This window comes from Drosophila novamexicana, unplaced genomic scaffold (assembly GCF_003285875.2).
Source record: "Drosophila novamexicana strain 15010-1031.04,08,12 unplaced genomic scaffold, DnovRS2.1 tig00000387-arrow-pilon, whole genome shotgun sequence".
NCBI lineage: Eukaryota > Metazoa > Arthropoda > Insecta > Diptera > Drosophilidae > Drosophila > Drosophila novamexicana.
In genome coordinates, this window is record NW_020824800.1 from 1,906,067 (window position 1) to 1,932,566 (window position 26,500).

General features: G+C 34.6%; 2 protein-coding genes across 4 annotated transcripts; one reads left to right on the top strand and one right to left on the bottom strand.

Moving 5' to 3' along the window:
- Window positions 1–628: 628 nt before the first annotated feature.
- LOC115759715 (nipped-B protein) lies at window positions 629–10,932 on the bottom strand. Of its 3 annotated transcripts, XM_030700718.1 has the most exons (24): window positions 10,840–10,932; window positions 10,273–10,445; window positions 10,040–10,211; window positions 9,851–9,969; window positions 9,618–9,792; window positions 8,757–9,363; window positions 8,420–8,684; window positions 8,188–8,352; window positions 7,923–8,101; window positions 7,424–7,864; window positions 6,084–6,764; window positions 5,795–6,023; window positions 5,082–5,394; window positions 4,798–5,026; window positions 4,541–4,735; window positions 4,386–4,478; window positions 3,826–4,319; window positions 3,627–3,775; window positions 3,283–3,570; window positions 2,990–3,225; window positions 2,775–2,932; window positions 2,048–2,711; window positions 1,771–1,989; window positions 630–1,708 (listed from the first exon to the last, which is right to left on the bottom strand). In XM_030700718.1, the coding sequence occupies exons 2-24, from the start codon at window positions 10,337–10,339 to the stop codon at window positions 1,544–1,546; spliced, it is 6,303 nt and encodes a 2,100-aa protein (XP_030556578.1). In that variant the 5' UTR covers window positions 10,340–10,445; window positions 10,840–10,932; the 3' UTR covers window positions 630–1,543. The 3 variants fall into 3 exon arrangements, with proteins under 3 accessions (XP_030556576.1, XP_030556577.1, XP_030556578.1); XM_030700716.1 differs by having other exon boundaries at window positions 629–1,708; window positions 8,420–9,363; XM_030700717.1 differs by lacking the exon at window positions 10,840–10,932 and having other exon boundaries at window positions 629–1,708; window positions 8,420–9,363; window positions 10,273–10,447.
- A 1,236-nt stretch (window positions 10,933–12,168) lies between these two features.
- On the top strand, window positions 12,169–18,007 carry LOC115760105 (ATP-dependent RNA helicase me31b). The gene is made up of 6 exons (XM_030701297.1): window positions 12,169–12,413; window positions 12,488–12,581; window positions 14,812–14,911; window positions 15,212–15,590; window positions 16,022–16,669; window positions 17,747–18,007. The coding sequence occupies exons 2-6, from the start codon at window positions 12,532–12,534 to the stop codon at window positions 17,947–17,949; spliced, it is 1,380 nt and encodes a 459-aa protein (XP_030557157.1). The 5' UTR covers window positions 12,169–12,413; window positions 12,488–12,531; the 3' UTR covers window positions 17,950–18,007.
- The last annotated feature ends 8,493 nt before the right edge of the window (window positions 18,008–26,500 follow it).

Consider the following 26,500-nt stretch of genomic DNA (forward strand, 5'->3'; position numbering starts at 1 on the left):
GCCAGAAAGCAGAGACCATTGGCGGATCACAACATTTCTTGCCTAGACGCGAAGGGCAGGCTGGCCGTTATCCGTAGTCAAGTCAAGGAACACATTCACATCGCGTACGAGCGAAATCGCTAACGCTATGAGCAACGCGCGCGTCAATTCCATCTACGCTGTCGCTACTAGACTCACGCAATTATACATTTATTATTTCGTTAGGTTGCTCAACAATGTTTTGTAGGAAGCGTAGCGGATCCTCTCTGATGATTACTATAAGCTATTCGGAGTCCTCTCTTCTTCGTATTAAATAGCATATTCTAAACTATTAAGCGAATAAAAAGTCTTGGTCTATCTTAGTCTAGTTGGCACTCGTTTATATATTTCGCGACTTATATCGTCTGAAGGGAGCTCAACTCGTTGCATCGGGATTTCCAATAAGTTGGGTAAAAATGCGATGCAATCCGAAAAAATACTTGTTCTAAGAAAGGCCAGGCAACATCTTGTATGCAATAATAAATGTCTGATAGCAAAAATTTAAGCAATTCATCAATAACAAGAGAAAATATTTCATTTGATCATATGGATATGTTATTAAATTACTTTTATTAAACATTTATTTAGCTACATACATAAATCAATAAATATTTTTTATATTATAAAGTAAATGAAAATATATTTTTGTACAATATGTGTGACTTGAAATAATATTAGAGCTTTTAGTTTGCAACTATGAAATAAAATAATGTACATGATTCGATTTGGCTGAATTATAACCAAAGAATGTAATCCTAGTAATGTGCCAGTTGGATTATTTTGATAAATCTATGTGCTTTCGATTAAAAGAAAACAAGAAAATAATTTATTATATTTCCTTGCAACGATTTTTAAGATCGCTATAGAATGAAACGACAAAAAAAACCTTTTTTCATAAAATCTCAGTATTTGAAAATGTGTTGTAAGAAAAACTTGCATATTAATATTCATAACAATGACAAAGATTTGGGAAAATTTGAAAACATAACCCTATAGAGAAATATTCTTTAACATCATGACATTGTTATTATATAGCTTTTTACACTAGGCATCTTTAATAATGGCTGAAACACGACATTATTTTATTACCAATGATTAATTTTGTAGGATATACCGCTTCGGTGGTATTCCGAATCCTTGAACTGGTTTAAACCGTGGCTTTAGCTTAGCCCAAACGAACATTATTAATAGATAGCTTCTAAATAATTTATAAATCAATATGATACGATATAAAAATATACACAAACTATATTTTATTGTATTGATTTCTCCAACATAACCGATTAAGATAAATTCAGATACTACAAAAGATACTTAGCTTACTTTAGCCGAACAAATGTTAAAATTAGTGATTACTTGCTATTACACATATCTACTTTAAAAAATAAATTATGCTTACATTCATACATATATTATATGCACTAATTAAGATCGTTATAATTTAAGCCTATACTTCAATAGCATTTTATATAATTTCTGTTCCCTTTTATAAAGTATGGTTTAAACAATGAGACAATGAAACATTTCACGCATAGTCATCGCCACTGCGCTCATCATCTTCATCAGACGACATCACTTTGCGCCGCTTTTTTTTACTACGTTGTTGGCTCTGCTTACGGGCAAGTAACTTCGCAGGGGATAGTGCTGATTTTGCAGTACGTGAAGCCGGTGTATTGGTACAAGGCGTTTCCTATATAAAACATTTTGGTTTATATTTGATTTGAGAAACAAAAACATGTATTATAAGCTTACAGCCGTTAATGTGGTTGATGCTTGAATATTGCTTTGAGTACCCGTTGGCATAGAAACTGAATTTGGCTTGTCATTTAGCATTTGACTTGGCCTGGTGGAATTGAAAGAGCTATCTCTTTCATCAATGAGTCCGGAATTATTTAATTTTGACTTTTCTCGAGATTCATCTGCATCAGAATCAGCATCTTCCGGATCCAGTTTAAGCATCAGTTGTTTAAACTAAAATTCAGAGAGTATTTACAATATATACAAATAATCGAAGTTTAAAGTTACATACGTCCAAGTATTTTATTACAAGATCCAATTTTTCGTCACTCGTGAGTTCTCTGGAAAAACAATCAGATTCTGTGCTTGTATAGTTTTGGATATGTTGCTTTTTAATCACATCTATTGTTGTTCTTGGATTAAAGTCTGCGACACTTCTACGTGTCACGGCTTTTTCATATAACTTTTGCTCAGAAGGCGAATAACGTGATATTTTGCTATCAGTTAGACCATACATTTCCTTTAAATGTTCTTTTAGTACAAGAAGAAGCATGCACGCCTGTGCAGAAGTTATACACTTTTTGATTTCAGTCATATTTTCAGGTAAGCGACTGAAAAGAACATGTGGGTCGTCTTCATCGTCATCGTCTTCAAGAATGTCACCTCCCTTATCACTTGGTCTCAGATGCTCTTTAAAAGTGGTTAAAAGATGTGTGCCAGCCATTGAGATAAGCAAATCTATTTGATGTATCAGATATAAGGGCTCATCCTGGACCGCATATGGAAAGTACGCGAGATTGTCGGCAATATATAACATTTGCTGTAATGATGTTTTTTTATCATCAAATTGTTTTGTTACTGTTTGAACCAACGCTCGTCTTTGTGGTTTTGTTGTTCGGAGTAATGTATACAGAAAGTCATTTAAAGCTGTCGTTACTTGATCTGGGCCGCGTTTGCTGTAATCGATTTTTTTAAAACCTTTAATATCAGAATATATTTACTGAACTTGTGTAACTTACGCATAGCCCCGAATTATTTCATTTTTCGCCATGTTGTTTACTTGCAGTATTTCCTGCAGCTTGAAACAAAGTTGAAGGCCGAATTGAACTTTCATATTCACAAAGCCCGAATATGTTTTATCAATGTCTTTTAGCAAGGCATCTGCTCTATGCGCTGACTAAAATTGCAACTCGTTAAATTGATGTATTTCAGTTGCATTTTTCTTTTTACTAACCTCAACCTTTAAATCGGTGCTCAAACATATCAAGTATGGTACCATTCTTACGGGATGCACCAATCCTTGGCGCAACACAATTTGTACGACCTTTACTGCCCATAGACGAACTGCGTCGTCACGATTTAGAAAGCAATCAAGTATTTCTTCCAAATATAGCTGAATGATACGACTTGCCATACCAGACGACACATCATTCATTTCCTTTAAGTCTTCGTGCTTTGATTGCTTTTCCCCTAGATAGATATATTAAAGAATAAGGTTAATATCTCATTTATTATGATTATACTTACACTCTTTCTCTTTGTTATGCATAAACATTTCCGATTCAGTCAAATAAATCCAAATATTACGCATACATATTATTTTTGTTCCGGCATCATTTGAGGATGAGCTAAGTAGATCACAGTAAAATTGCTTAAGCTCTGATCGAGTCAGATAGTCATCGTTCATAACACAGAAGGAGCCAAGTGATATAAGTGCTTGTTTACGAATTTCGTGATTTGAGCAACCACAAAAGAACATCAAACACTCAAATACGTTATCGCATATTGTGGCAGGAAGTCCATTAGATGATTCACCTAGGGTTATAATCATTTTAGGTTCGGAACAGCTTTACGAGGTATTAAACAATTACCTAAGGCGATGGGGGATTTAAAGTCAAAATATCGCATTAGAATACCAATCGTAAATAGACTTCTCCGAAAGCTAGGTGTGTAAATATTATCTATATTAAACCCGTTTTGTTCAACTTGGTTTCTAGACAGCTCCAGCACGCGGTAAAACCTATAAGTATAGTTTTTAAAAATGTTTCTATGGAAGTGATTGTTACGTACTTTTGGAAACAGTCGCGGATTAATTTATAGTTCTTCGTTATCTTATTTACAAGCGCTCCCAAACAAGAAACACAGCTGGTAACTTCAGCTTGATTTCGTGAAACAACCAGCAGCATCAGATGCTCTTCTAAAGATGCCAAAAACGATTCGCTAGCATTATTAACGAGAGGCACAACCTTTTCCAGAATATCAGCAACAGCACAAATAAATTTTGCTGCAGACGCTGAATGGCATTTGATGTTCAGATATGGCTCTATTGTCATCGCGTGCCGAATCAAAAGTTGAGGGCGTACTTTAGCAAGCAAATGAAGTGTAGTTATGCAGCCCAGCATACGAGCATTGTCGGTATCCTCCAATTCAATTAGCCGATCCACAAGACCATCGGCTAATTGCTGGCAAGCCAAGACAATCTCTTGTGGTGGTTCCGTATTTTTCTTAACAATTTCTTGCGTGCTTCCATCAAGCTTTACCATATTCTCTTTTGGTTTGAAAATCTATGTAAATAATAATAAAATCAATTAAAATTACAAAAAAATATGTTTTAAGCACTTGTTACGTACGCTCATTAGAAGACCTTCCAACCATGTAGTACCCGTGTCATGGGCCGAGTTCACAACATCAATGATTTGATTGATTTTTCGTTGTATACCGTGCTAAAAAAAAAAAAAATATATATTCGGTATTGAACAGTTGGAAAAATGATTATGGAACAGACCTTGTCATTTTTTACACATGGTGTGAACCACATTTTCATAAATACTTCTGTAACTAGCTTTTGAATGCCCTCTTCATCATTTACGCGACGTATCATTTTTACACAAATTTCAGGTATCTTTTCGAAATCAGGATATTCAATACATATGTCGCGTAAAATTTTTATCACGCGTTTCCTAACTGAAACACCAGTATCCTGCAAAATAAACATCTTAATATAGAATTGATCTAATTTCTAATAACACTAAGTTAGTTTACCAATATTCGAGTCGATAGCATATCATAGTATTGATCGATTAATTCCTGATTGCTAAGAACAAATTTTCCAACTAAATCAACTGCAGCTTCCCGTACCGATATTGCTGTATCTAAAAACTTCTGGTTAACACCCATTTGCATATCCTTTCGTTTCAGAACCAGGGGATCCACTTCAACTATATTTGCCAGACATTTCATTGCTCGCGTCCGCACAGCGATTGATGGTTCACTGTACAAAAGATACATTGTTAGATATTGCGTATTTATAAAAAGAGTGTACTTACTTTACGACTAAAATTATTTTTTTAAGACATCCATCGAACGATTGACTAAATGGCCGCTTGGTAGCTAAATATTGAGCTATCAACTGTGCATTATTATAATCTATATAAGTCTTAATGTGTTGATGACTCTGCTCGCCCATTGAACATGGTTTTATTTTGTTGATCAAGTATTGTTTGCGTTCTTCCAAAACGTTAAAAATTTCAAGATTGAGCTCATAGTCAACAACGTCGACGGAGCGATTTCCATTTTTATTAGAGTCCTCGGGATCATTTTCATCACAAGACCCCGAATCTGATTCGTCTGAATAATCCGCTAAAATTGAAATATGTCAAGATTAAGCCGATAAATTATAAATTTCTCTAACAACTAACTCAATAGTCTATTTGGGTCACAAAGTATATGTATATATTCCTTATTAGTATTAACAGAAGAAGCGATATACTCAAACTCTCTGCTTTAAAGCTAAAGTCCTTTCCTTAGCTCAATCTCTCTATTGTAGATCGGTTCCCGATATAATACAGCTGTCATAGAAACGATTGGTCGATACTTAAGTTCTGCATGAAAAACTTTTTCGTTTGATAAGATATTTGTCGCCTCACAGATAAACCTAATTTAATCAACATCGGACCACTATGAGAACGATCGGACAGAATTCTTCTTTAATGTTAACACCTTTTTGATTATGACAAGAAGTTGGTATTGTTCAACTTACCAGTTCGTTGCTTTAAATGAGATTTTGGTTTTTTTGACGCAAAACCTTTTTCGCCTTCCTTTATTCGACGTCGCTGATAGATAACATCCCTGTACCACTGAGCTAAATAAAAATGTCGGGCGTAGTCCCATATTAAGTTTTCCTCTTGGGCATTTACAGCGAGAAAATCGAGAAGAATTTTTTGAAGAAACTCCGTTCGTTGCTCTTCTGGATGAAGCTCGATTTTTGTCTAAAATGTGTTAAATTTTTTATTAAATATATATATGTAAATAATATTTTGAATACATACATTTGTTATTGGCAAGTCACCCTCCTTTTCTTGTTCTGCTTTTATTGATTTTATCATAGAATCAATTATATTTACTTTGCAACGCGACTCTACGGTGTCCTTCCGCAAACGTGCCGCTACAATTCCAAGATAATCCAAGGATACAAGGCGAATACTCTGTTCTATACCTTTATCAGACACATAACGAACTAACATTGTGCCCAACAATGAAAGCAACAGTTCTGAGGCTGGCCATTCGGGCCTGTTGACAGTAGCCAACAGATCATGAATGAAATTTTCGAAGAGCGGACGAAAATCAGTTTCGTTGGTGCGCGACTTGCATTTATTTAAAAAAGTCGTTAAAAAGTTACCGCCAATACTAACAGCGACATCGTACTTTTTCAGCACAAGGATATCCTGATTTGGCTTTACTATTTGTGAAGCACCGCTTGGTAGATCATCATCAAAAATGTGAGTAAATTTGGCATTACCTCTACCGGTATCACAAAGAGAATCCGTCAAAATTGTAGCGCATTGAATTAACTGGAGCACTAGTGCAGTAACCATTTGAATATTACCCCCATTGTTTGTAAGCTTATATGGCCGAAGATTCTTTTTTGACGAAGGTAAGCGATCAATAGAAGATAGTATGTCACCCAAAATACTGTTACGTATTTTATCGTATCTTTCCTTTCGAAATATCTAAAATGTAAATGTGAAAATATATTAATATGCATAGTTATAAATTAATCGAAAAATACTTAACATCTAAAGGACTGAAAATGTTTCTCAAAAACAAACTCATTTGTAGACTTCAAAATAGGCTTGTATCTAGGTCTAACATAAAATTAGAATAAGTTTATAGACTAACTAATTTTTTACACCCTGAACCGAGTGTTAGCGGCAGTAAAAGGTTCCGATCATATTAAAAATATATTATTTAAATATATTCTAGCTTCACTTGTTCGACTCTTATTTTAAATGCATAAAGTATGCATGTATATAGGCTTACCCAAAAGTACTACAAATTGGCAATTACACAAATTTTGTTGCAATAAAAGATCGGACAATATACCTCAGAGTTAGTCAAGAAAGCATTTGTGGGGAGCTTTGAAATACGGACGAAATATAGAACATTGCCCATGGAACCCTTCGAGAAACCCTTCAGGAGAAACCGTCTCCAAAGATGTAACAGACAGGCGCAAGCTCTTCTCACTATCTAAGGTATTTTTAGCCTGTTTGTTAGTCTGCATGAACGCGTCAATCTCAGAGACTATAAAAAACTGTTGGTGCTTCTACTGCTTTCGCAGATCAAGAACATTTCTAATTCAAAAGTAATTTTAGTTTAATAGTGTACTCACAGTGGTAACTAGCTCCAGGCAAACAAATTGCAGTGTTTCAATATTGTCTACAAAGAAAGGCTCTATAGCGAGCGTCGACAAGGGTAGCACTATGGTATCGACAAATATGCATTTATCGAAGAGTGCCACAAATACCTTTAGAAGCTCAACGACTTTAGAGTAGAAAAGCTGAAGGCTCCGGTGGTGACTTTGATGAGACTTAGTTTTTTTACGTTGACTAGATTTTTTAACACTTTTTACAGTATACACGGGATCGTGCAACGGAAATATAGTTTCACGCAATTGAAACTGAGCAAATTTAATAATGTGTGAAATATTATCCTCTTGCAAAAACTTTAAGTCGCTCACTGTTGAATATATGTTGCATATAAGTAAGCACGCATCCATTGCGTTCAATATTTTTTCAATGACCTCATCATCAACTATCTCATCTTCGTCTTCCTATAAAAGATTAACAAGTGTTTTAAATTGTCCTAAATTTAGGCTCAAAACAACATACCGGTCCAGCAGAATAGTTTCTTGCCAAATAAACGTTGCGCATGGCGTAGTTAATAAGAAGTGTTAATTTGTTTTTCGGTATCGAATCCAGTGCTTGTTTGGCCTTTAACTTGGCAACGTCATCACTCATTGTGTTAAGAAGTTTTGACGAAATGCACTCTATATTATCATCAACATCCTCTGTAAATGCAAATAAAATTAAATACATCAATTTCTATTCCATGGAAATATACAAATATTTACAATACAATTAATTTGGCTTGTACCTGAATCAAAGTTTGGGGATTCCGTATCGTCCAGCATTTCAATTATTTGATCCATATTCCTCATAAACTGTTGGTATGTTTGCGATCGGATGACTTCCTCCTTAGTGCTTTTTGGAGTTGACAGCGCCATAATACGTTCGACCCGACGCAGTTTGGGTTTTGAGACTAAAATATGGCATACAAGTAAAAATAAATAAATACAAACAAGAAGTCGGTTTTTAATGAGACTTACATATTTGCTCTGGAGGAATATCGCCCAGTGAAATGGCCAATTTTCTTTTTGTTCCAGTACGTTTTTCATCTGCTTTAATAACAGTAAATATATCTAATGATGCAGATGATTGTGCAGCAGCATTCGGGTTTGTTGGATCAATTTTAGGAACACCAGACACTCCAACTGAACTGAACTCAGCTGCTAAGGACAGATATTCACTGTCATTGTCTTTGTTAGTAGTAGATTCCTGTAGTAACCCCATATCTCTAGCCAATTCTGGTGACTTTTGTACAAACTTTTTAATACTCTGTTGCATGAGTCGAGCATCTTCAACGCTAAGGCGATTTATACATACCCGAACCTGGGATTTGCCGCTTGAAGATGTGGATGTAGAAGTTGCAGTTGATGTAAGATTCGTATATTGATTAAAATCGTGTAAAAATGTGCTATTATTGTGACCAATCGCTAGTGAGGTTGAAGCGGTGAGAGGCGATTGTGGTTTAGAGTATTGTTGCTGTGATTTTAAAACTTCTTGCTGCTGTGATAGGCTTCCATCGGCTACCTGTTGCCTTTGCAGATTCAGCACATTTTGAAAATTTCCTTGAATCGTCGATGTAGTTGTTGTCGGAGCTTGAAATGCGTTCTGATGTAATGTATCTGTTAACTCTGAAAGCTTACTTAATTGCTGTTGGCTAATTGATAATTTCGTGCTCTTGTTGTTTGCCATATTCATGTGGTCTTTAGGCTGTGATTGATAACACGTCTCGGGCTGGTGTCCGTGCTGATTCAATACTTGAATTAGTGACGACTGCTGCTCCTGCGGTATTGCTGTATCTGCTGGAGAAGTTTTCATGCCCTGCACGTATTGTTGTTGTCTTTGAATAAGAACATCCATGGATTCGTCCTGAAGCCTACATGGTCTATTATCGCGCTGATCAGATAATTGACGAGTAACATCGATGCTGAAAAAGAATAAGGTGAGTACAATTTGAGTGGAATGTATATATATAAAAGCATGAGTAAACTAACATAGTCCGATTTCATATTTAAAGTACAAGGTAACAAGATGAATTGCATCCGACTGATTAAATCAATAAATGGCAATATATTTATCAGACATTTTGATCGAAATGTTTTATAAATTAAGAACTTTTCAGAGTCGGTTGCTTTTGGCAATTTCATCGACTTCTTATCTCAGCTAGCTTTCAATACCTACCTGATTGATTGCGCTAAACTCTCTTTTGCAGGCGGATGCACACGATGCTCAGCATTTAAATTGTACGATTCTTCACACATATCATTAACATTAACGCCCATGTGCTGGGATTCCGCAGGGCGCTCTTTCTGCAAATGTTCCGCAAGCTGTTGCTGGTACGTGCAATCATTTAAAGCTAAAAAAAAAGAAGAGTTTATTGCTTTGCAAATCATTGCAATTGCACATAAATTTACCGATTCTGCGCGGAGTGTTAAAAACAGTTGGGCGATAGTTATAAATACCCTGAAGCAGTTCAGGATATGTGCTAATATTGGCGCCATGCTGCTGAATGGTATATTGCGGCTTAAGTTCTCTAAAAAAGAGCAACAAAATATATATATAATGCACATATTAGCGATCATTTTATCCATAGCTGAACTTACATATTGTCAGAGTTCGTCTGCTCGATGGCATTCACCAACTGCCTTACTAGATTTTCGTCGCGCACAGACAATAGATTATTTGATTCGTTGGCCACCAACGAATGAAACAGAAGCGATTTATTAAAAGATGCAGCACTCTGAAGGCAATCTGAGACAGGTAACTCGCTGAGCACTAAATGGTAAATCGGTTAATATTGATAGTCAATTGATGCAGCAAACGCACAAGTACTTACAGTCAGATGTGCTGGTTAGGCCAGCTAATGTTGTGATGGGTACACTTGGGATGTCCCGGTCCCCCATTATTAAGAGAAAGACAATAATTGTTGTTCAAATTACTAGCATATATAATACATATGACAATATGTAGCTGTAATTTGAGGGTAGATTATATACTTTTCGTCTGAAACTAGGAGTTGTAAAAAGTTAAATTATGCGGTTTTCATAATATAAATCTCTTAACAAATACTTAAAAAGAAAGCGGTTATAGACACAGCTTGACTTCTAAATTGTATAGATGTGAACGTACAAACACGATTAATCTCATGTGTATGGGTATATATGAGGTACATAGCTACATATGTATGTATATACATTTAAATACACTTTACATTCATGTAGGAGCCATTAACTGTTTTGACTGGCTGCAACTAATGTCCATAATAACAATTTAACTTTTTTTATACACAATATATTAATAATATAAGGCAAATTGTAAATTGCTTTAATATTAGTGTTAGCAGAACTTTTAACATTATATGTGTGGGATTTGTGTATCTCTAGTAACCATTCAATTATTATACCATTTTCACACAATCTCTAGCTGGGCTTGCTCGTTTATATTGAATATAATTTGTGTTTTATTTATGAATTTCCTTCAACTAGCGAGTGTTGAGCCAATATGGCTGACACACATGTTTAAATGCTAAATGCTATGCATTTGCAGAGTTTTGTATTAAGAAGCTTTCATTTAAAGGAATAAGACTCTCAAATGAGCTGAAACAGAAAATTGTGCAAGATAGCGCCGCAAATGTTTTTCGATTACCACCACTAATCACTTATTATTTGTTGTACATTGAGTTGTAATTTAACGTGCAAATTGAATATGCACATCCAACAGTAATATATCTATAATCCTGCAAATTTTTACAGATGACACTTAAAATTAAATATATAAAATAATACCCTACATGATTAAGCTTAATTTTCATAATTGACTATAAGAAAAATCTCCGAATAGTTGCAAAAACATTTGCAAGAGTTTTCCTGATTCGCAAAAATAATTATCGGATGTCTAATGTCTATGCCTTAATTTTAAAACGAATAATTTTCATTGTTCATCGTTTGGCTTCTTTATCAATTCGGCATCAAGGTTTAGGTCTTTGTTCATGGCTTGGCTTATAAATCAATGTAATGTATAAATCTAGCAAAATTATTCTCGGTTATTTTCATGATTCATGATTCATGTACGTGATTCGGAAAGAACAGCCAGGGAAGATATATAGATAACACGCGCAAGCCGCATCAGTTATGAAATGGAATTCTGTTGATTATGGATTCTCCGAAAACGATAGAAAGTTTGTAAAGCAGTTGACAAACCTCGTGTGACTTCGGATAACAAAAGTTTTAGGAAGACTCTCATTTATATGTAAGCATCTTGAATTTGTAATTTAAAAAAATGATTCTCTTATGTGTGGTTTAGGCAATGAAAGCCCAATCCGATTAAATTTTTTAATTCTGCTGATTTTGTTGAGCAACTACAAATTATTATATCTTGGGGAACTATTTTTTTGAGAAGTGCTGGGTTTCTTGTTAATTGTATTGAATCTAAAATAGCAAACAAACAAGAGTTAAAGGATATTCCACATCAACGTGTACATAATTAAAAAAAACGAGTGAGTTTAATTATATGCATTCGCTAATTTGTGTACCAATTCCATTGTTCCAAAGTCTGTCTGTTTCATATTGTATGGAACATTATATGATAGGAACAAGCCACATAAATTTTGAAGAAAAAAAAACAACGCATCATCTTGTTTTTCTGCTAAAAGTAAATTTACTAAAAATAACAACCTGATTGAGAAAAGCCTTGTTTATAATAAACTAAATAGTGAACTTAACTAATCGAACGTTTGAAGTTTTCACATCACTTACAAATATTCACATGTTTTTTTTACCGAATGATTGTTTTCTTGTAATTGGTATTATTGATAAGAAGTTGTAAGGCTGTTAAGGTTTCTACTGCTCATTAGGTTGTATTTGTGATATCTGAGCTGTATATTCAATCTCAATTTGGTATATTCACCGTTAGACTTGGAATAAGTTAAAGCCATTAAAAGAATAATTGAGGAGCTATATTTACTATTTAAAACAACAGGTAAGACCATGACACATACCAACTTTGTAATTCAGATGTGGAAAAAATATATGCATCATTGCTTTAATTTTTAGATCGCCACACAAATACTTCGAATAAAATTAACTAAACTGCAAGGATGATGACAGAGAAAATTGTTCAGGGTCACCCCAGTTTGGTTAACAAAGGGTTTGTACAATTTACATATTTCATAATTTAGATTTTATATTGAGAGAACACGCATCAAATGTACTCGTTTCAATATAACTGAGATCATGCCTTTAATGCACATACAAATTGACTTACACATTAAAAGTGTATTTAAATGCGTGTTAATATTGTGCCTATATATATTTATATAGATTTTTAAATGCAGTGAAGCAAACGCATACCAAAAACAAGGGACAGCAATAAAAAATAAATTACAGTGTTTGGTGAAGATATCTTGACAACAGTTTTCTATGAACGGCAACTCTTTTTTTTTACCTAAGATAATTGTATTTGTACATGTTAATAGCATAAAAAGAAAGACTCATTTTAACAAATTACTTTTTACTGAAAATGTAAATGTAACACGCTGAAAGACCCCATTGAATATAAATTCTGTGAGTCAATTTGGCCATGTCCGTCTTTCTGTTTGCACGATCGAGCAGATCTCTGAAACCATAACAGCTAGAGATTCAGACGTAAGTCATTCTACTTTCCGCGTTATACGAGTTTGTTTTCGCCCATGTTCCACCAATGTTGAAAAACGCATTGTTAGATGTATTGTCTTAGGCTCAGGTATTTACACGCATTTGGATGCCCTATTTAAGCCCTCGAAGTTTAATAAAGATAGGACAAACAAGTAAGAGGTTCTAGTCGGGAGCTCCCGACTAGGGGATACCCTGAACCCTCTTCTTCCAACATCAAATGCATATATATATTCTATTTTAGAAGCTATATGTCAAGTTTGTTGACTCTAGTTCTCATTATTTACCAAAATTGCCCAAAAAACAGGATATCGATATAGATTTTTATCGATTGCTTGGAAACGGAGTAAGTTATCGATTATCGGAAACAAACTCGATCTGCGCGGGAGCTAGGAGCATTTACATCTAAAATTTCAAGTCTGTAGCTCTTATAAGTTCTGAGATCCTTGCGTTCATACATACGGACGGACGGACGGACGGACAGACAGACGGACATGGCTAGATCGACTCGGCTATTGATGCAGATCAAGAATATATATACTTTATGGGGTCGGAGATGCTTCCTTCTGCCTGTTACATACATTTGGCTTTCGGACAAATACAATATACCCTTATACCCATTTTTAATGGGTTCAGGGTATAAAAATACCCAAGTCTATAAATCTTGATTAAGACATTTCCCAATAGTGTTCGGAACACGCAGCGTAAACTACGCAGCATGCGTCGGCTTCGCGGGCTGCGGGGATTCTCCCAGTGAGGCACTCCCGTAAAGTGCTCTTATTTTGTCTGTTACTCTGTGGGATTGCATAAAATCAGCTCGCCTGCTTTACCGCGTGCTGTTTTTGTTAGAAGAGGGTTCGCTTTTAAAAATGTGAAGCTAAGGCAAGAGAGAGAGAGCAGGGGAGTGTAAAAGCTTTTTGTTTTGTAGCTTTGTTTAACCAGTTTTTATACATTATACCTAATTGGTTTTAACATTACTTTGTGAATAATTTATATCGATAAGTTGAAAAATTTGATTTTTACAATTATGCTGAGTGCAGCTAGCGATTTTAATTGCATCTCTGACTCCATGATAAATATATGTCTGTGACATGAATATATGTATATTCCTGGCTTCAATAGCAAAGCCTATCGGATCTCGGAAACCATTAGAACTACACTCTTAAAACTTTGAATTCTAAATAGAATTCCCATTCATATGTTCAGACGGACATCATCAAAACGTCTGTAAAATAGAAGAAATTGTTTTTGCCATACAAATATTAAGGTATTAAGATTTCAGCTAAAAAAAAAAAACAAGTGTTTCAATAGCTTGGGAACAGGCTCTCGGGAATCAAATGAAACGTTAAATGACAGATATTTGATCTATAAATACTATTCTAGAAAGTACATGCCAGGTTCTGTGACTCTAGCTCTTAAAGCTAAAGGGATTTGCTTAAATGCAGGATTTCGTTATCGATTGCTGGGAAACAAACGGGACAAGTTATCGAATATCTGATATATCGGACACCAGGAGGACCCAAGTTTAAAATTCTCTAAATTTAGTTGACTAATGGAGGTTGTTTACACTGGCGCAATTAAAGCAACCTCTGCACATATACTTCTTCCTAAAAAGTATTATAAATTAAGTTATAATCAGGCCAATGTATTTATAGAAAAAAACATATAATATTTGTAAAGCTACTAAAACATTAATTGATGAATAATCTACTTGCATATTGTTTTAGGATTTTAAGTGATCATCAAATTGCCACTAATTTAAGTGACGACATGGGATGGAAATCTAAACTGAAGCTTCCCCCAAAGGACAACCGATTCAAAACAACAGTAAGTTTATTTTTAGGTTTATAAATTCGATTATTTGGTAGTTACGTATGTCGTCCGAGTTTACATTAGAATGAACATAGTTGTATTAAATCTTTTAATGTGCTTGTTATATATAATTTGGTATATAAAGATATTCTGCCACTTGCAATAAATTTGAATATCATATTGCAATAGATAGTTATATATATGAGATTATAAATATTTTATAAATATGAAAAGGCAAACCAAAAAAGTATATTAGTAGATTTTGTTTTTACAATATATTTATAGCATATAGAATAATGCGTACGATCTTTTCAGGATGTGACTGATACACGTGGCAACGAATTTGAAGAATTTTGTCTTAAGCGGGAACTTCTTATGGGTATTTTCGAAAAAGGTTGGGAGCGACCATCGCCGATTCAAGAAGCTGCTATACCTATTGCCTTAAGCGGAAAAGATGTTTTAGCTCGAGCAAAAAACGGCACTGGAAAAACGGGAGCATATTGCATTCCTGTTCTAGAGCAGATTGACCCCACTAAAGACTATATTCAAGCATTAGTAATGGTCCCTACACGAGAACTGGCTTTGCAGACTTCACAAATATGCATTGAACTTGCTAAGCATTTGGATATTCGAGTAATGGTAACAACAGGAGGAACCATTTTAAAGGATGACATTCTTCGTATATATCAAAAAGGTATTGAGTTTATATCAATTAATAACAAAAAATATCTCTTCTCGATGGAAATAAAATCGTTTAATAATTTAATGCAAGTAACAATTAAAATTAAAGGCATTGTTAAAATATTATTCAAAGTCAATGTTTTTTTTGTGAATTGATAGTGGCATTAACCTATTTTGTTTTAAATTTCCTTAAAAGTTTTCCATTCGCTTCAGGATTATTAATTTTCGTTTGCTGTCCATAAAACCTTGAAACATGCTGCGCGATCTATTCGATTGATCTTTTGAGGAGCTTGATCCTATTGAGGATTATTTTTTATTTTATTTGTTTTTTGTTAATTTATTTTTATTACAGCTAAAGCAGACGAGCTCTTAGTATTATTATTTATATACATTTATTTAGTTTCAACTATTCAAGATAATTTAAATTTATTTATTTTATTTCAGTACAATTAATAATTGCAACTCCCGGTCGAATTTTGGATTTAATGGATAAGAAAGTGGCAGATATGTCCCATTGTAAAATATTAGTCTTGGATGAAGCTGATAAGCTGCTCTCATTAGATTTTCAAGGCATGCTGGATCATGTTATATTAAAATTACCCAAGGATCCACAGATATTGCTGTTTTCCGCTACATTTCCATTAACCGTAAAAAACTTTATGGAGAAACATTTGCGTGAACCCTATGAGATAAACCTTATGGAAGAGTTAACATTGAAAGGTGTCACCCAATACTATGCATTTGTACAAGAACGGCAGAAAGTTCACTGCTTAAACACTTTATTTTCAAAATTGCAAATAAATCAATCAATCATATTTTGCAACTCTACGCAACGTGTTGAACTCTTAGCAAAAAAAATAACTGAACTCGGCTATTGCTGTTACTACATTCACGCTAAAATGGCCCAAGCACATAGAAACAGAGTCTTTCACGATTTCCGACAAGGTCTGTGCCGTAATTTGGTTTGCTCTGATTTGTTTACCCGCGGTATAGATGTACAAGCTGTGAATGTCGTAATCAATTTCGATTTTCCACGAATGGCGGAAACATATTTACATCGAATCGGCCGATCTGGTCGGTTTGGTCATTTAGGTAAGTAATTACAATTCCAAAAATATAAAAACATTCCTTTTAAGCATAAGATTATGTATGTATATATATATTTTTCTTAATTATAAATTTTATTTGGTTAATTTTTCTTACCCTTGTAGAGGGTATTATGATTTTGTCATAAAAAGTCTCGCGCATAGTAGGAGGCATCACTGACCCCATAAAGTACATATATGTACTCTAGATGTCCGTCTGTCTGTTTACACTAACTAGCTGCCCAATTTAATCGTCCGACTGAGATTTCTTTTCTAAAATACTTTCATCAAAGTTCCGAGCTTTAATTTTCTCACATTATCCGCAAATTCTTACAGAAGCTTCTTTTTGACCTACAATTGTGGGAATAGGGTCGCAAAGCTTGTATTAGAAAGCGCTTAATAAACGTGACTTTGTAGCTTGGATATCCGAACGTCAGATCAGTCGCCTGTTCAACTCGAGCAGCAATTGTCAATTTTAATATTTTTTATTTAATTTGTTATTATTTATAAAGAAAAGTGTTTGCATATTATACGTTATCTGTTGTGCACACGTAGTTAGGAATAAGGCGCGATAATTCCTGGTAGGATTGGACGGAAATGAGAATTGAAGATGCCATAACAGAAAATAAGAAACTTTGTCGCCAACAATTAACTTATGTAGGAAGACAACACCGAGGATTGTCCTACGGTTGATTAACGACGGAATATCAAGAAGAAGTCTGCTGGAGTAGAATGGCAACTGAAGATTGGGATCCCAATTTAAAGCTTGTAAGGCAGAAATTGCTTCTGAACTAACCTAATACGATCCAGGCTATTGTCATACTGCGGAGACCAGATGCAATAGCACTATTCAAGGATAGGGAGAAAAAGAGAGATGTAAAGAAGATTGGGTATAAAGGATCGCTAAACTCCTTAGACCAACGTTTAATGAATCGAAGTACACCATTGGTATAACATACTATATATACATATTTTAAATGTAAGAATTTGCAGGCAAATTTCCTAACATATCTGTTAAATATTAAGTTGCATGAATATAAGTAATATGTACGCATAGGCTCACCAGTTTATACTTTTCTTTTAGGTATCGCTATTAATTTAATTACTTACGAGGATCGGTTTGACCTGCATCGTATTGAAAAGGAATTAGGAACGGAAATAAAACCCATACCAAAAGTAATTGACCCAGCACTGTACGTGGCAAATGTCAGTGGATCTTCAGGAGAAACATGCAACAATAGTGATCTTAATAATTCTACAAATGAAGAAGGCAATGTTAGTAAATAGATAAAAAAAGATTAATTTAAAAAATAAAAAGTTTTGAAATGTCTAAAACATGGAAACAATAAATGAAAAACTAATATTGCAGTAATCGCTTCTTTATATATTTATGGTAAGTATCGTGTATACCTTTCCACCATCAAATTTCCAGGAGTAAAAATCATATTTATACTAACAAATAACATCAATTTTTCATTTTGACAGGAATAAGCCTAAAATTATTATTTGCTGATTGTCTGCTTTCAAAATCACATTAAAATATTAATGGATGACCGATTAAAATATAATTCCGATTAAAATATAAATATAATCGAGTTTATTTATTGTCTTACAGTAAATATGCTTTTCGGTAGTTTTGACCGAAACTTTCGTTCTCCAATTAATTATTTAAAGAATCAATCATATATATCAACAAATGTTTAGTTTATATACGATTTACTATTTGTTTCTTGAAGTATTACATGTTCTTTAAGTTTTCAATGAATGGCCAAGTGTCGTGCGATTCTGGTTATGGTCAGATTCTCCGATTTCACAAGCCACGGTAGATTATAATTATTTAATTTCTTTTTTTTTTAAATTTAATTTTAAAATGTAATATATATGTTTAATGTTTTTCGCGTATATCGCTAAGTTTAGTGGAAAAAAGTACAGGAATACAGGAACTGGATATTTTGGAACATATTTGTTTCAACTTTTGGACATTTTCAATGTAATCTCAACCTTTATGTTGCAGAAAATTATGCATATTATGTCAGAATTATTGTCAGGCTGTTTTTTCATTTGCTTTGAAAATAAAGTAATAAATCTCATTTCCCAAAAGCTTTCGAATCTGTGGGCCGTCGAATTCGCGCTCATATTTTCAATTGAAAGAAGTGGGACACAGCCTTTAGATACTCTCGTGCCTTACCTTCCGTATCCACAACTTCAACAAAGTGATTGATCCGTCCAGGCTTTATGTGCAATATTATTTCATTCCCGTTCACTCCGTTTCCCAAAGTATGTGCTTCTCTTTGTGGTCAGTCCGTCCATGAGTAATACAGAAAAAGCAGCAATACTTACTATAATCACCTTGCAGTGCAGATAACATGGTTATAACATTCAAACCGCTAATACTGTTTATGTTTGATACATTTTAAAAAGTTTAACCATTGTTTCATTCGATTTTCTATCCTAAGCCCATTACTATATTTGTGCAAATGTACATAACGGGCAGAAGGAAGCATCTCCGATACCACAAAGTATATATATTCTTGATCAGCATCAACAGCCGAGTCGATCTAGCCATGTCCCTCTGTTTGACCGTCCATATGTATAAACGCAGGGATATCAGAACCTATAAGAGCTAGAGAAATTTGGAGCGTAGGTCCTCCTAGTGCCCGCGCAGTATGAGTTTCTTTCCGATACACGATAACTTACTCCGTTTCCAATCAATTGATAAAAATCAATATCGAATCCGTTTTTTTTTGGGCAATTTTGGAAAATAATAAGAGTAAGAATTAACAAACTTGATATGTTGCTTCTAGAATAGTATATATATATCAAGTATCTTTCATTTTATAGCTATCGCTTCACCGGCTTACCAGTTGATTCTTTTTCTTTTAGGAATTAATTATATTAATTACGACGGTTTGACTTTCATCGTATTGAAAAGAAATTAAGAACGGAAATAAAGCCAATACCCAGTACTGTTCGTGGCAAATATGAGTGGATCTTCAGGAAAAACATGCAACAATAGTGATCTTAATAATTCTACAAATAAAGAAGGCAATGTTAGTAAATAGAGAAAGGCCCTTCCTTCACCATACCTCTAAAATGTAAGCATACTTGTGCCACATCATGTTTTATTTATATTATTTTTTATATGTCCGCAAATTTTGAGGTGACTATTATATTATATTCTTTGCATTTGATATTATCGGTAGCGTCGATATATATTGTTGTTGTTGTGTGACCGGGGTATCGGCCGGTTAAGTCGAGCGCATAGGAGCGCCCAAGTAGTGAGGTCGCAATGTCAAGCTTAGGTAGATTTGGTAGGTCAACGGCAGGCGTCCTGACGCGTAACCCCATTATTGCATTTATTTTGGCTTTATTTGTGGTCTTCCCTTTATGATTTATAATTTATCTTCTTTTGAAGTTTCTGCAATTGTCTGCTGTTGTCTGGGTCAGTTAATGCCTCCAATAAGAATTTTTTTTGAGTGTTCCGTGTCCTTTGGACTTTTCTCGGCCAAGGTTCGGGTATACCCGCTTTTTTCCTATATCGAAATCCCCACTCCCGTAACTCGCTCAAAACTCAACCAATTTTCAAAAGGTCTCGTTTTGTCATGGCTTGGCATCTAGATCAATTTGGCATCAAAATCTGGGAACTTTATTCATGGTCAAGTTTATGTAAAAACGGTACCCCCAAATATCCTATATCGACATAGGTCAAAACTTCCCACACCCATAACTTGGTCAAATATCCTCCGATTTTCATAAGGTTTAGCTTTTTGTCCATGATTTGGCCTCATTATCAATTATGCATCCAAATCTGGCAACATTATTTTTGGTCAAAATTCATGTCAAAATGGTACCCTCAAATATTCTATAAAGATATAGGTCAAAACTTCCCACACCCATAACTTGGTCAAATATCCTCCGATTTTCATAAGGTTTGGATTTTTGTTCATGATTTGGCCTCATTATCAATTCTGCATCCAAATCTGGCAACATTATTTTATGTCAAATTTCATGTCAAAATGGTACCCTCAAATATCCTATATCGACATAGGTCAAAACTTCCAACACCCATAACTTGGTCAAATATCCACCGATTTTCATAAGGTTTGGCTTATTGTTCATGATTTGGCCTCATTATCAATTCTGCATCCAAATCTGGCAACATTATTTTATGTCAAATTTCATGTCAAAATGGTACCCTCAAATATCCTATATCGACATAGGTCAAAACTTCCCACACCCATAACTTGGTCAAATATCTACCGATTTTCATAAGGTTTGGCTTTTTGTTCATGATTTGGCCTCATTATCAATTCTGCATCCAAATCTGGCAACATTATTTTTGGTCAAATTTCATGTCAAAACGGTACCCCCAAATATCCTATATCGACATAGGTCAAAACTTCCCACACCCATAACTTGGTCAAATATCCTCCGATTTTCATAAGGTTTAGCTTTTTGTCCATGATTTGGCCTCATTATCAATTATGCATCCAAATCTGGCAACATTATTTTTGGTCAAAATTCATGTCAAAATGGTACCCTCAAATATTCTATAAAGATATAGGTCAAAACTTCCCACACCCATAACTTGGTCAAATATCCTCCGATTTTCATAAGGTTTGGATTTTTGTTCATGATTTGGCCTCATTATCAAATCTGCATCCAAATCTGGCAACATTATTTTTTGTCAAATTTCATGTCAAAATGGTACCCTCAAATATCCTATATCGACATAGGTCAAAACTTCCAACACCCATAACTTGGTCAAATATCCTCCGATTTTCATAAGGTTTGGATTTTTGTTCATGATTTGGCCTCATTATCAATTCTGCATCCAAATCTGGCAACATTATTTTTGGTCAAATTTCATGTCAAAATGGTACCCTCAAATATTCTATAAAGATATACATAGGTCAAAACTTCCCACACCCATAACTTGGTCAAATATCCTCCGATTGTCATAAGGTTTAGCTTTTTGTCCATGATTTGGCCTCATTATCAATTATGCATCCAAATCTGGCAACATTATTTTTGGTCAAAATTCATGTCAAAATGGTACCCTCAAATATCCTATATCGACATAGGTCAAAACTTCCCACACCCATAACTTGGTCAAATATCCACCGATTTTCATAAGGTTTGGCTTTTTGTTCATGATTTGGCCTCATTATCAATTCTGCATCCAAATCTGACAACATTATTTTTGGTCAAATTTCATGTCAAAATGGTACCCTCAAATATTCTATATAGATATAGGTCAAAACTTCCCACACCCATAACTTGGTCAAATATCCTCCGATTTTCATAAGGTTTGGATTTTTGTTCATGATTTGGCCTCATTATCAATTCTGCATCCAAATCTGGCAACATTATTTTTGGTCAAATTTCATGTCAAAATGGTACCCTTAAATATCCTATATCGACATAGGTCAAAACTTCCCACACCCATAACTTGGTCAAATATCCTCCGATTTTCATAAGGTTTGGATTTTTGTTCATGTTTTGGCCTCATTATCAATTCTGCATCCAAATCTGGCAACATTATTTTTGGTCAAATTTCATGTCAAAATGGTACCCTTAAATATCCTATATCGACATGGGTCAAAACTTCCCACACCCATAAGTTGGTCAAATATCCTCCGATTTTCATAAGGTTTGGATTTTTGTTCATGATTTGGCCTCATTATCAATTCTGCATCCAAATCTGGCAACATTATTTTTGGTCAAATTTCATGTCAAAATGGTACCCTCAAATATCCTATATCGACATAGGTCAAAACTTCCCACACCCATAACTTGGTCAAATACCCTCCGATTTTCATAAGGTTTGGATTTTTGTTCATGATTTGGCCTCATTATCAATTCTGCATCCAAATCTGGCAACATTATTTTTGGTCAAATTTCATGTCAAAATGGTACCCTCAAATATCCTATATCGACATAGGTCAAAACTTCCCACACCCATAACTTGGTCAAATATCCTCCGATTTTCATAAGGTTTGGCTTTTTGTTCATGATTTGGCCTCATTATCAATTCTGCATCCAAATCTGGCAACATTATTTTTGGTCAAATTTCATGTCAAAATGGTACCCTCAAATATCCTATATCGACATAGGTCAAAACTTCCCACACCCATAACTTGGTCAAATATCCACCGATTTTCATTAGGTTTGGCTTTTTGTTCATGATTTGGCCTCATTATCAATTCTGCATCCAAATCTGGCAACATTATTTTTGGTCAAATTTCATGTCAAAATGGTACCCTCAAATATTCTATATAGATATAGGTCAAAACTTCCCACACCCATAACTTGGTCAAATATCCTCCGATTTTCATAAGGCTTGGCTTTTTGTTCATGATTTGGCCTCATTATCAATTCTGCATCCAAATCTGGCAACATTATTTTTGGTCAAATTTCATGTCAAAATGGTACCCTTAAATATCCTATATCGACATAGGTCAAAACTTCCCACACCCATAACTTGGTCAAATATCCTCCGATTTTCATAAGGTTTGGATTTTTGTTCATGTTTTGGCCTCATTATCAATTCTGCATCCAAATCTGGCAACATTATTTTTGGTCAAATTTCATGTCAAAATGGTACCCTTAAATATCCTATATCGACATGGGTCAAAACTTCCCACACCCATAACTTGGTCAAATATCCTCCGATTTTCATAAGGTTTGGATTTTTGTTCATGATTTGGCCTCATTATCAATTCTGCATCCAAATCTGGCAACATTATTTTTGGTCAAATTTCATGTCAAAATGGTACCCTCAAATATCCTATATCGACATAGGTCAAAACTTCCCACACCCATAACTTGGTCAAATACCCTCCGATTTTCATAAGGTTTGGATTTTTGTTCATGATTTGGCCTCATTATCAATTCTGCATCCAAATCTGGCAACATTATTTTTGGTCAAATTTCATGCCAGAATGGTACCCTCAAATATCCTATATCGACAAAGGTCAAAACTTCCCACACCCATAACTTGGTCAAATATCCTCCGATTTTCATAAGGTTTGGCTTTTTGTTCATGATTTGGCCTCATTATCAATTCTGCATCCAAATCTGGCAACATTATTTTTGGTCAAATTTCATGTCAAAATGGTACCCTCAAATATCCTATATCGACATAGGTCAAAACTTCCCACACCCATAACTTGGTCAAATATCCACCGATTTTCATTAGGTTTGGCTTTTTGTTCATGATTTGGCCTCATTATCAATTCTGCATCCAAATCTGGCAACATTATTTTTGGTCAAATTTCATGTCAAAATGGTACCCTCAAATATTCTATATAGATATAGGTCAAAACTTCCCACACCCATAACTTGGTCAAATATCCTCCGATTTTCATAAGGCTTGGCTTTTTGTTCATGATTTGGCCTCATTATCAATTCTGCATCCAAATCTGGCAACATTATTTTTTGTCAAATTTCATGTCAAAATGGTACCCTCAAATATCCTATATCGACATAGGTCAAAACTTCCCACAGCCATAACTTGGTCAAATATCCTCCGATTTTCATAAGGCTTGGCTTTTTGTTCATGATTTGGCCTCATTATCAATTCTGCATCCAAATCTGACAACATTATTTTTGGTCAAATTTCATGTCAAAATGGTACCCTCAAATATTCTATATAGATATAGGTCAAAACTTCCCACACCCATAACTTGGTCAAATATCCTTCGATTTTCATAAGGTTTGGCTTTTTGTTCATGATTTGGCCTCATTATCAATTCTGCATCCAAATCTGGCAACATTATTTTTGGTCAAATTTCATGTCAAAATGGTACCCTCAAATATCCTATATCGACATAGGTCAAAACTTCCCACACCCATAACTTGGTCAAATATCCACCGATTTTCATTAGGTTTGGCTTTTTGTTCATGATTTGGCCTCATTATCAATTCTGCATCCAAATCTGGCAACATTATTTTTGGTCAAATTTCATGTCAAAATGGTACCCTCAAATATTCTATATAGATATAGGTCAAAACTTCCCACACCCATAACTTGGTCAAATATCCTCCGATTTTCATAAGGCTTGGCTTTTTGTTCATGATTTGGCCTCATTATCAATTCTGCATCCAAATCTGGCAACATTATTTTTGGTCAAATTTCATGTCAAAATGGTACCCTTAAATATCCTATATCGACATAGGTCAAAACTTCCCACACCCATAACTTGGTCAAATATCCTCCGATTTTCATAAGGTTTGGATTTTTGTTCATGATTTGGCCTCATTATCAATTCTGCATCCAAATCTGGCAACATTATTTTTGGTCAAATTTCATGTCAAAATGGTACCCTTAAATATCCTATATCGACATGGGTCAAAACTTCCCACACCCATAAGTTGGTCAAATATCCTCCGATTTTCATAAGGTTTGGATTTTTGTTCATGATTTGGCCTCATTATCAATTCTGCATCCAAATCTGGCAACATTATTTTTGGTCAAATTTCATGTCAAAATGGTACCCTCAAATATCCTATATCGACATAGGTCAAAACTTCCCACACCCATAACTTGGTCAAATACCCTCCGATTTTCATAAGGTTTGGATTTTTGTTCATGATTTGGCCTCATTATCAATTATGCATCCAAATCTGGCAACATTATTTTTGGTCAAATTTCATGTCAGAATGGTACCCTCAAATATCCTATATCGACATAGGTCAAAACTTCCCACACCCATAACTTGGTCAAATATCCTCCGATTTTCATAAGGTTTGGCTTTTTGTTCATGATTTGGCCTCATTATCAATTCTGCATCCAAATCTGGCAACATTATTTTTGGTCAAATTTCATGTCAAAATGGTACCCTCAAATATCCTATATCGACATTGGTCAAAACTTCCCACACCCATAACTTGGTCAAATATCCACCGATTTTCATTAGGTTTGGCTTTTTGTTCATGATTTGGCCTCATTATCAATTCTGCATCCAAATCTGACAACATTATTTTTGGTCAAATTTCATGTCAAAATGGTACCCTCAAATATTCTATATAGATATAGGTCAAAACTTCCCACACCCATAACTTGGTCAAATATCCTCCGATTTTCATAAGGTTTGGATTTTTGTTCATGATTTGGCCTCATTATCAATTCTGCATCCAAATCTGGCAACATTATTTTTGGTCAAATTTCATGTCAAAATGGTACCCTTAAATATCCTATATCGACATAGGTCAAAACTTCCCACACCCATAACTTGGTCAAATATCCTCCGATTTTCATAAGGTTTGGATTTTTGTTCATGTTTTGGCCTCATTATCAATTCTGCATCCAAATCTGGCAACATTATTTTTGGTCAAATTTCATGTCAAAATGGTACCCTTAAATATCCTATATCGACATGGGTCAAAACTTCCCACACCCATAACTTGGTCAAATATCCTCCGATTTTCATAAGGTTTGGATTTTTGTTCATGATTTGGCCTCATTATCAATTCTGCATCCAAATCTGGCAACATTATTTTTGGTCAAATTTCATGTCAAAATGGTACCCTCAAATATCCTATATCGACATAGGTCAAAACTTCCCACACCCATAACTTGGTCAAATACCCTCCGATTTTCATAAGGTTTGGATTTTTGTTCATGATTTGGCCTCATTATCAATTCTGCATCCAAATCTGGCAACATTATTTTTGGTCAAATTTCATGTCAGAATGGTACCCTCAAATATCCTATATCGACAAAGGTCAAAACTTCCCACACCCATAACTTGGTCAAATATCCTCCGATTTTCATAAGGTTTGGCTTTTTGTTCATGATTTGGCCTCATTATCAATTCTGCATCCAAATCTGGCA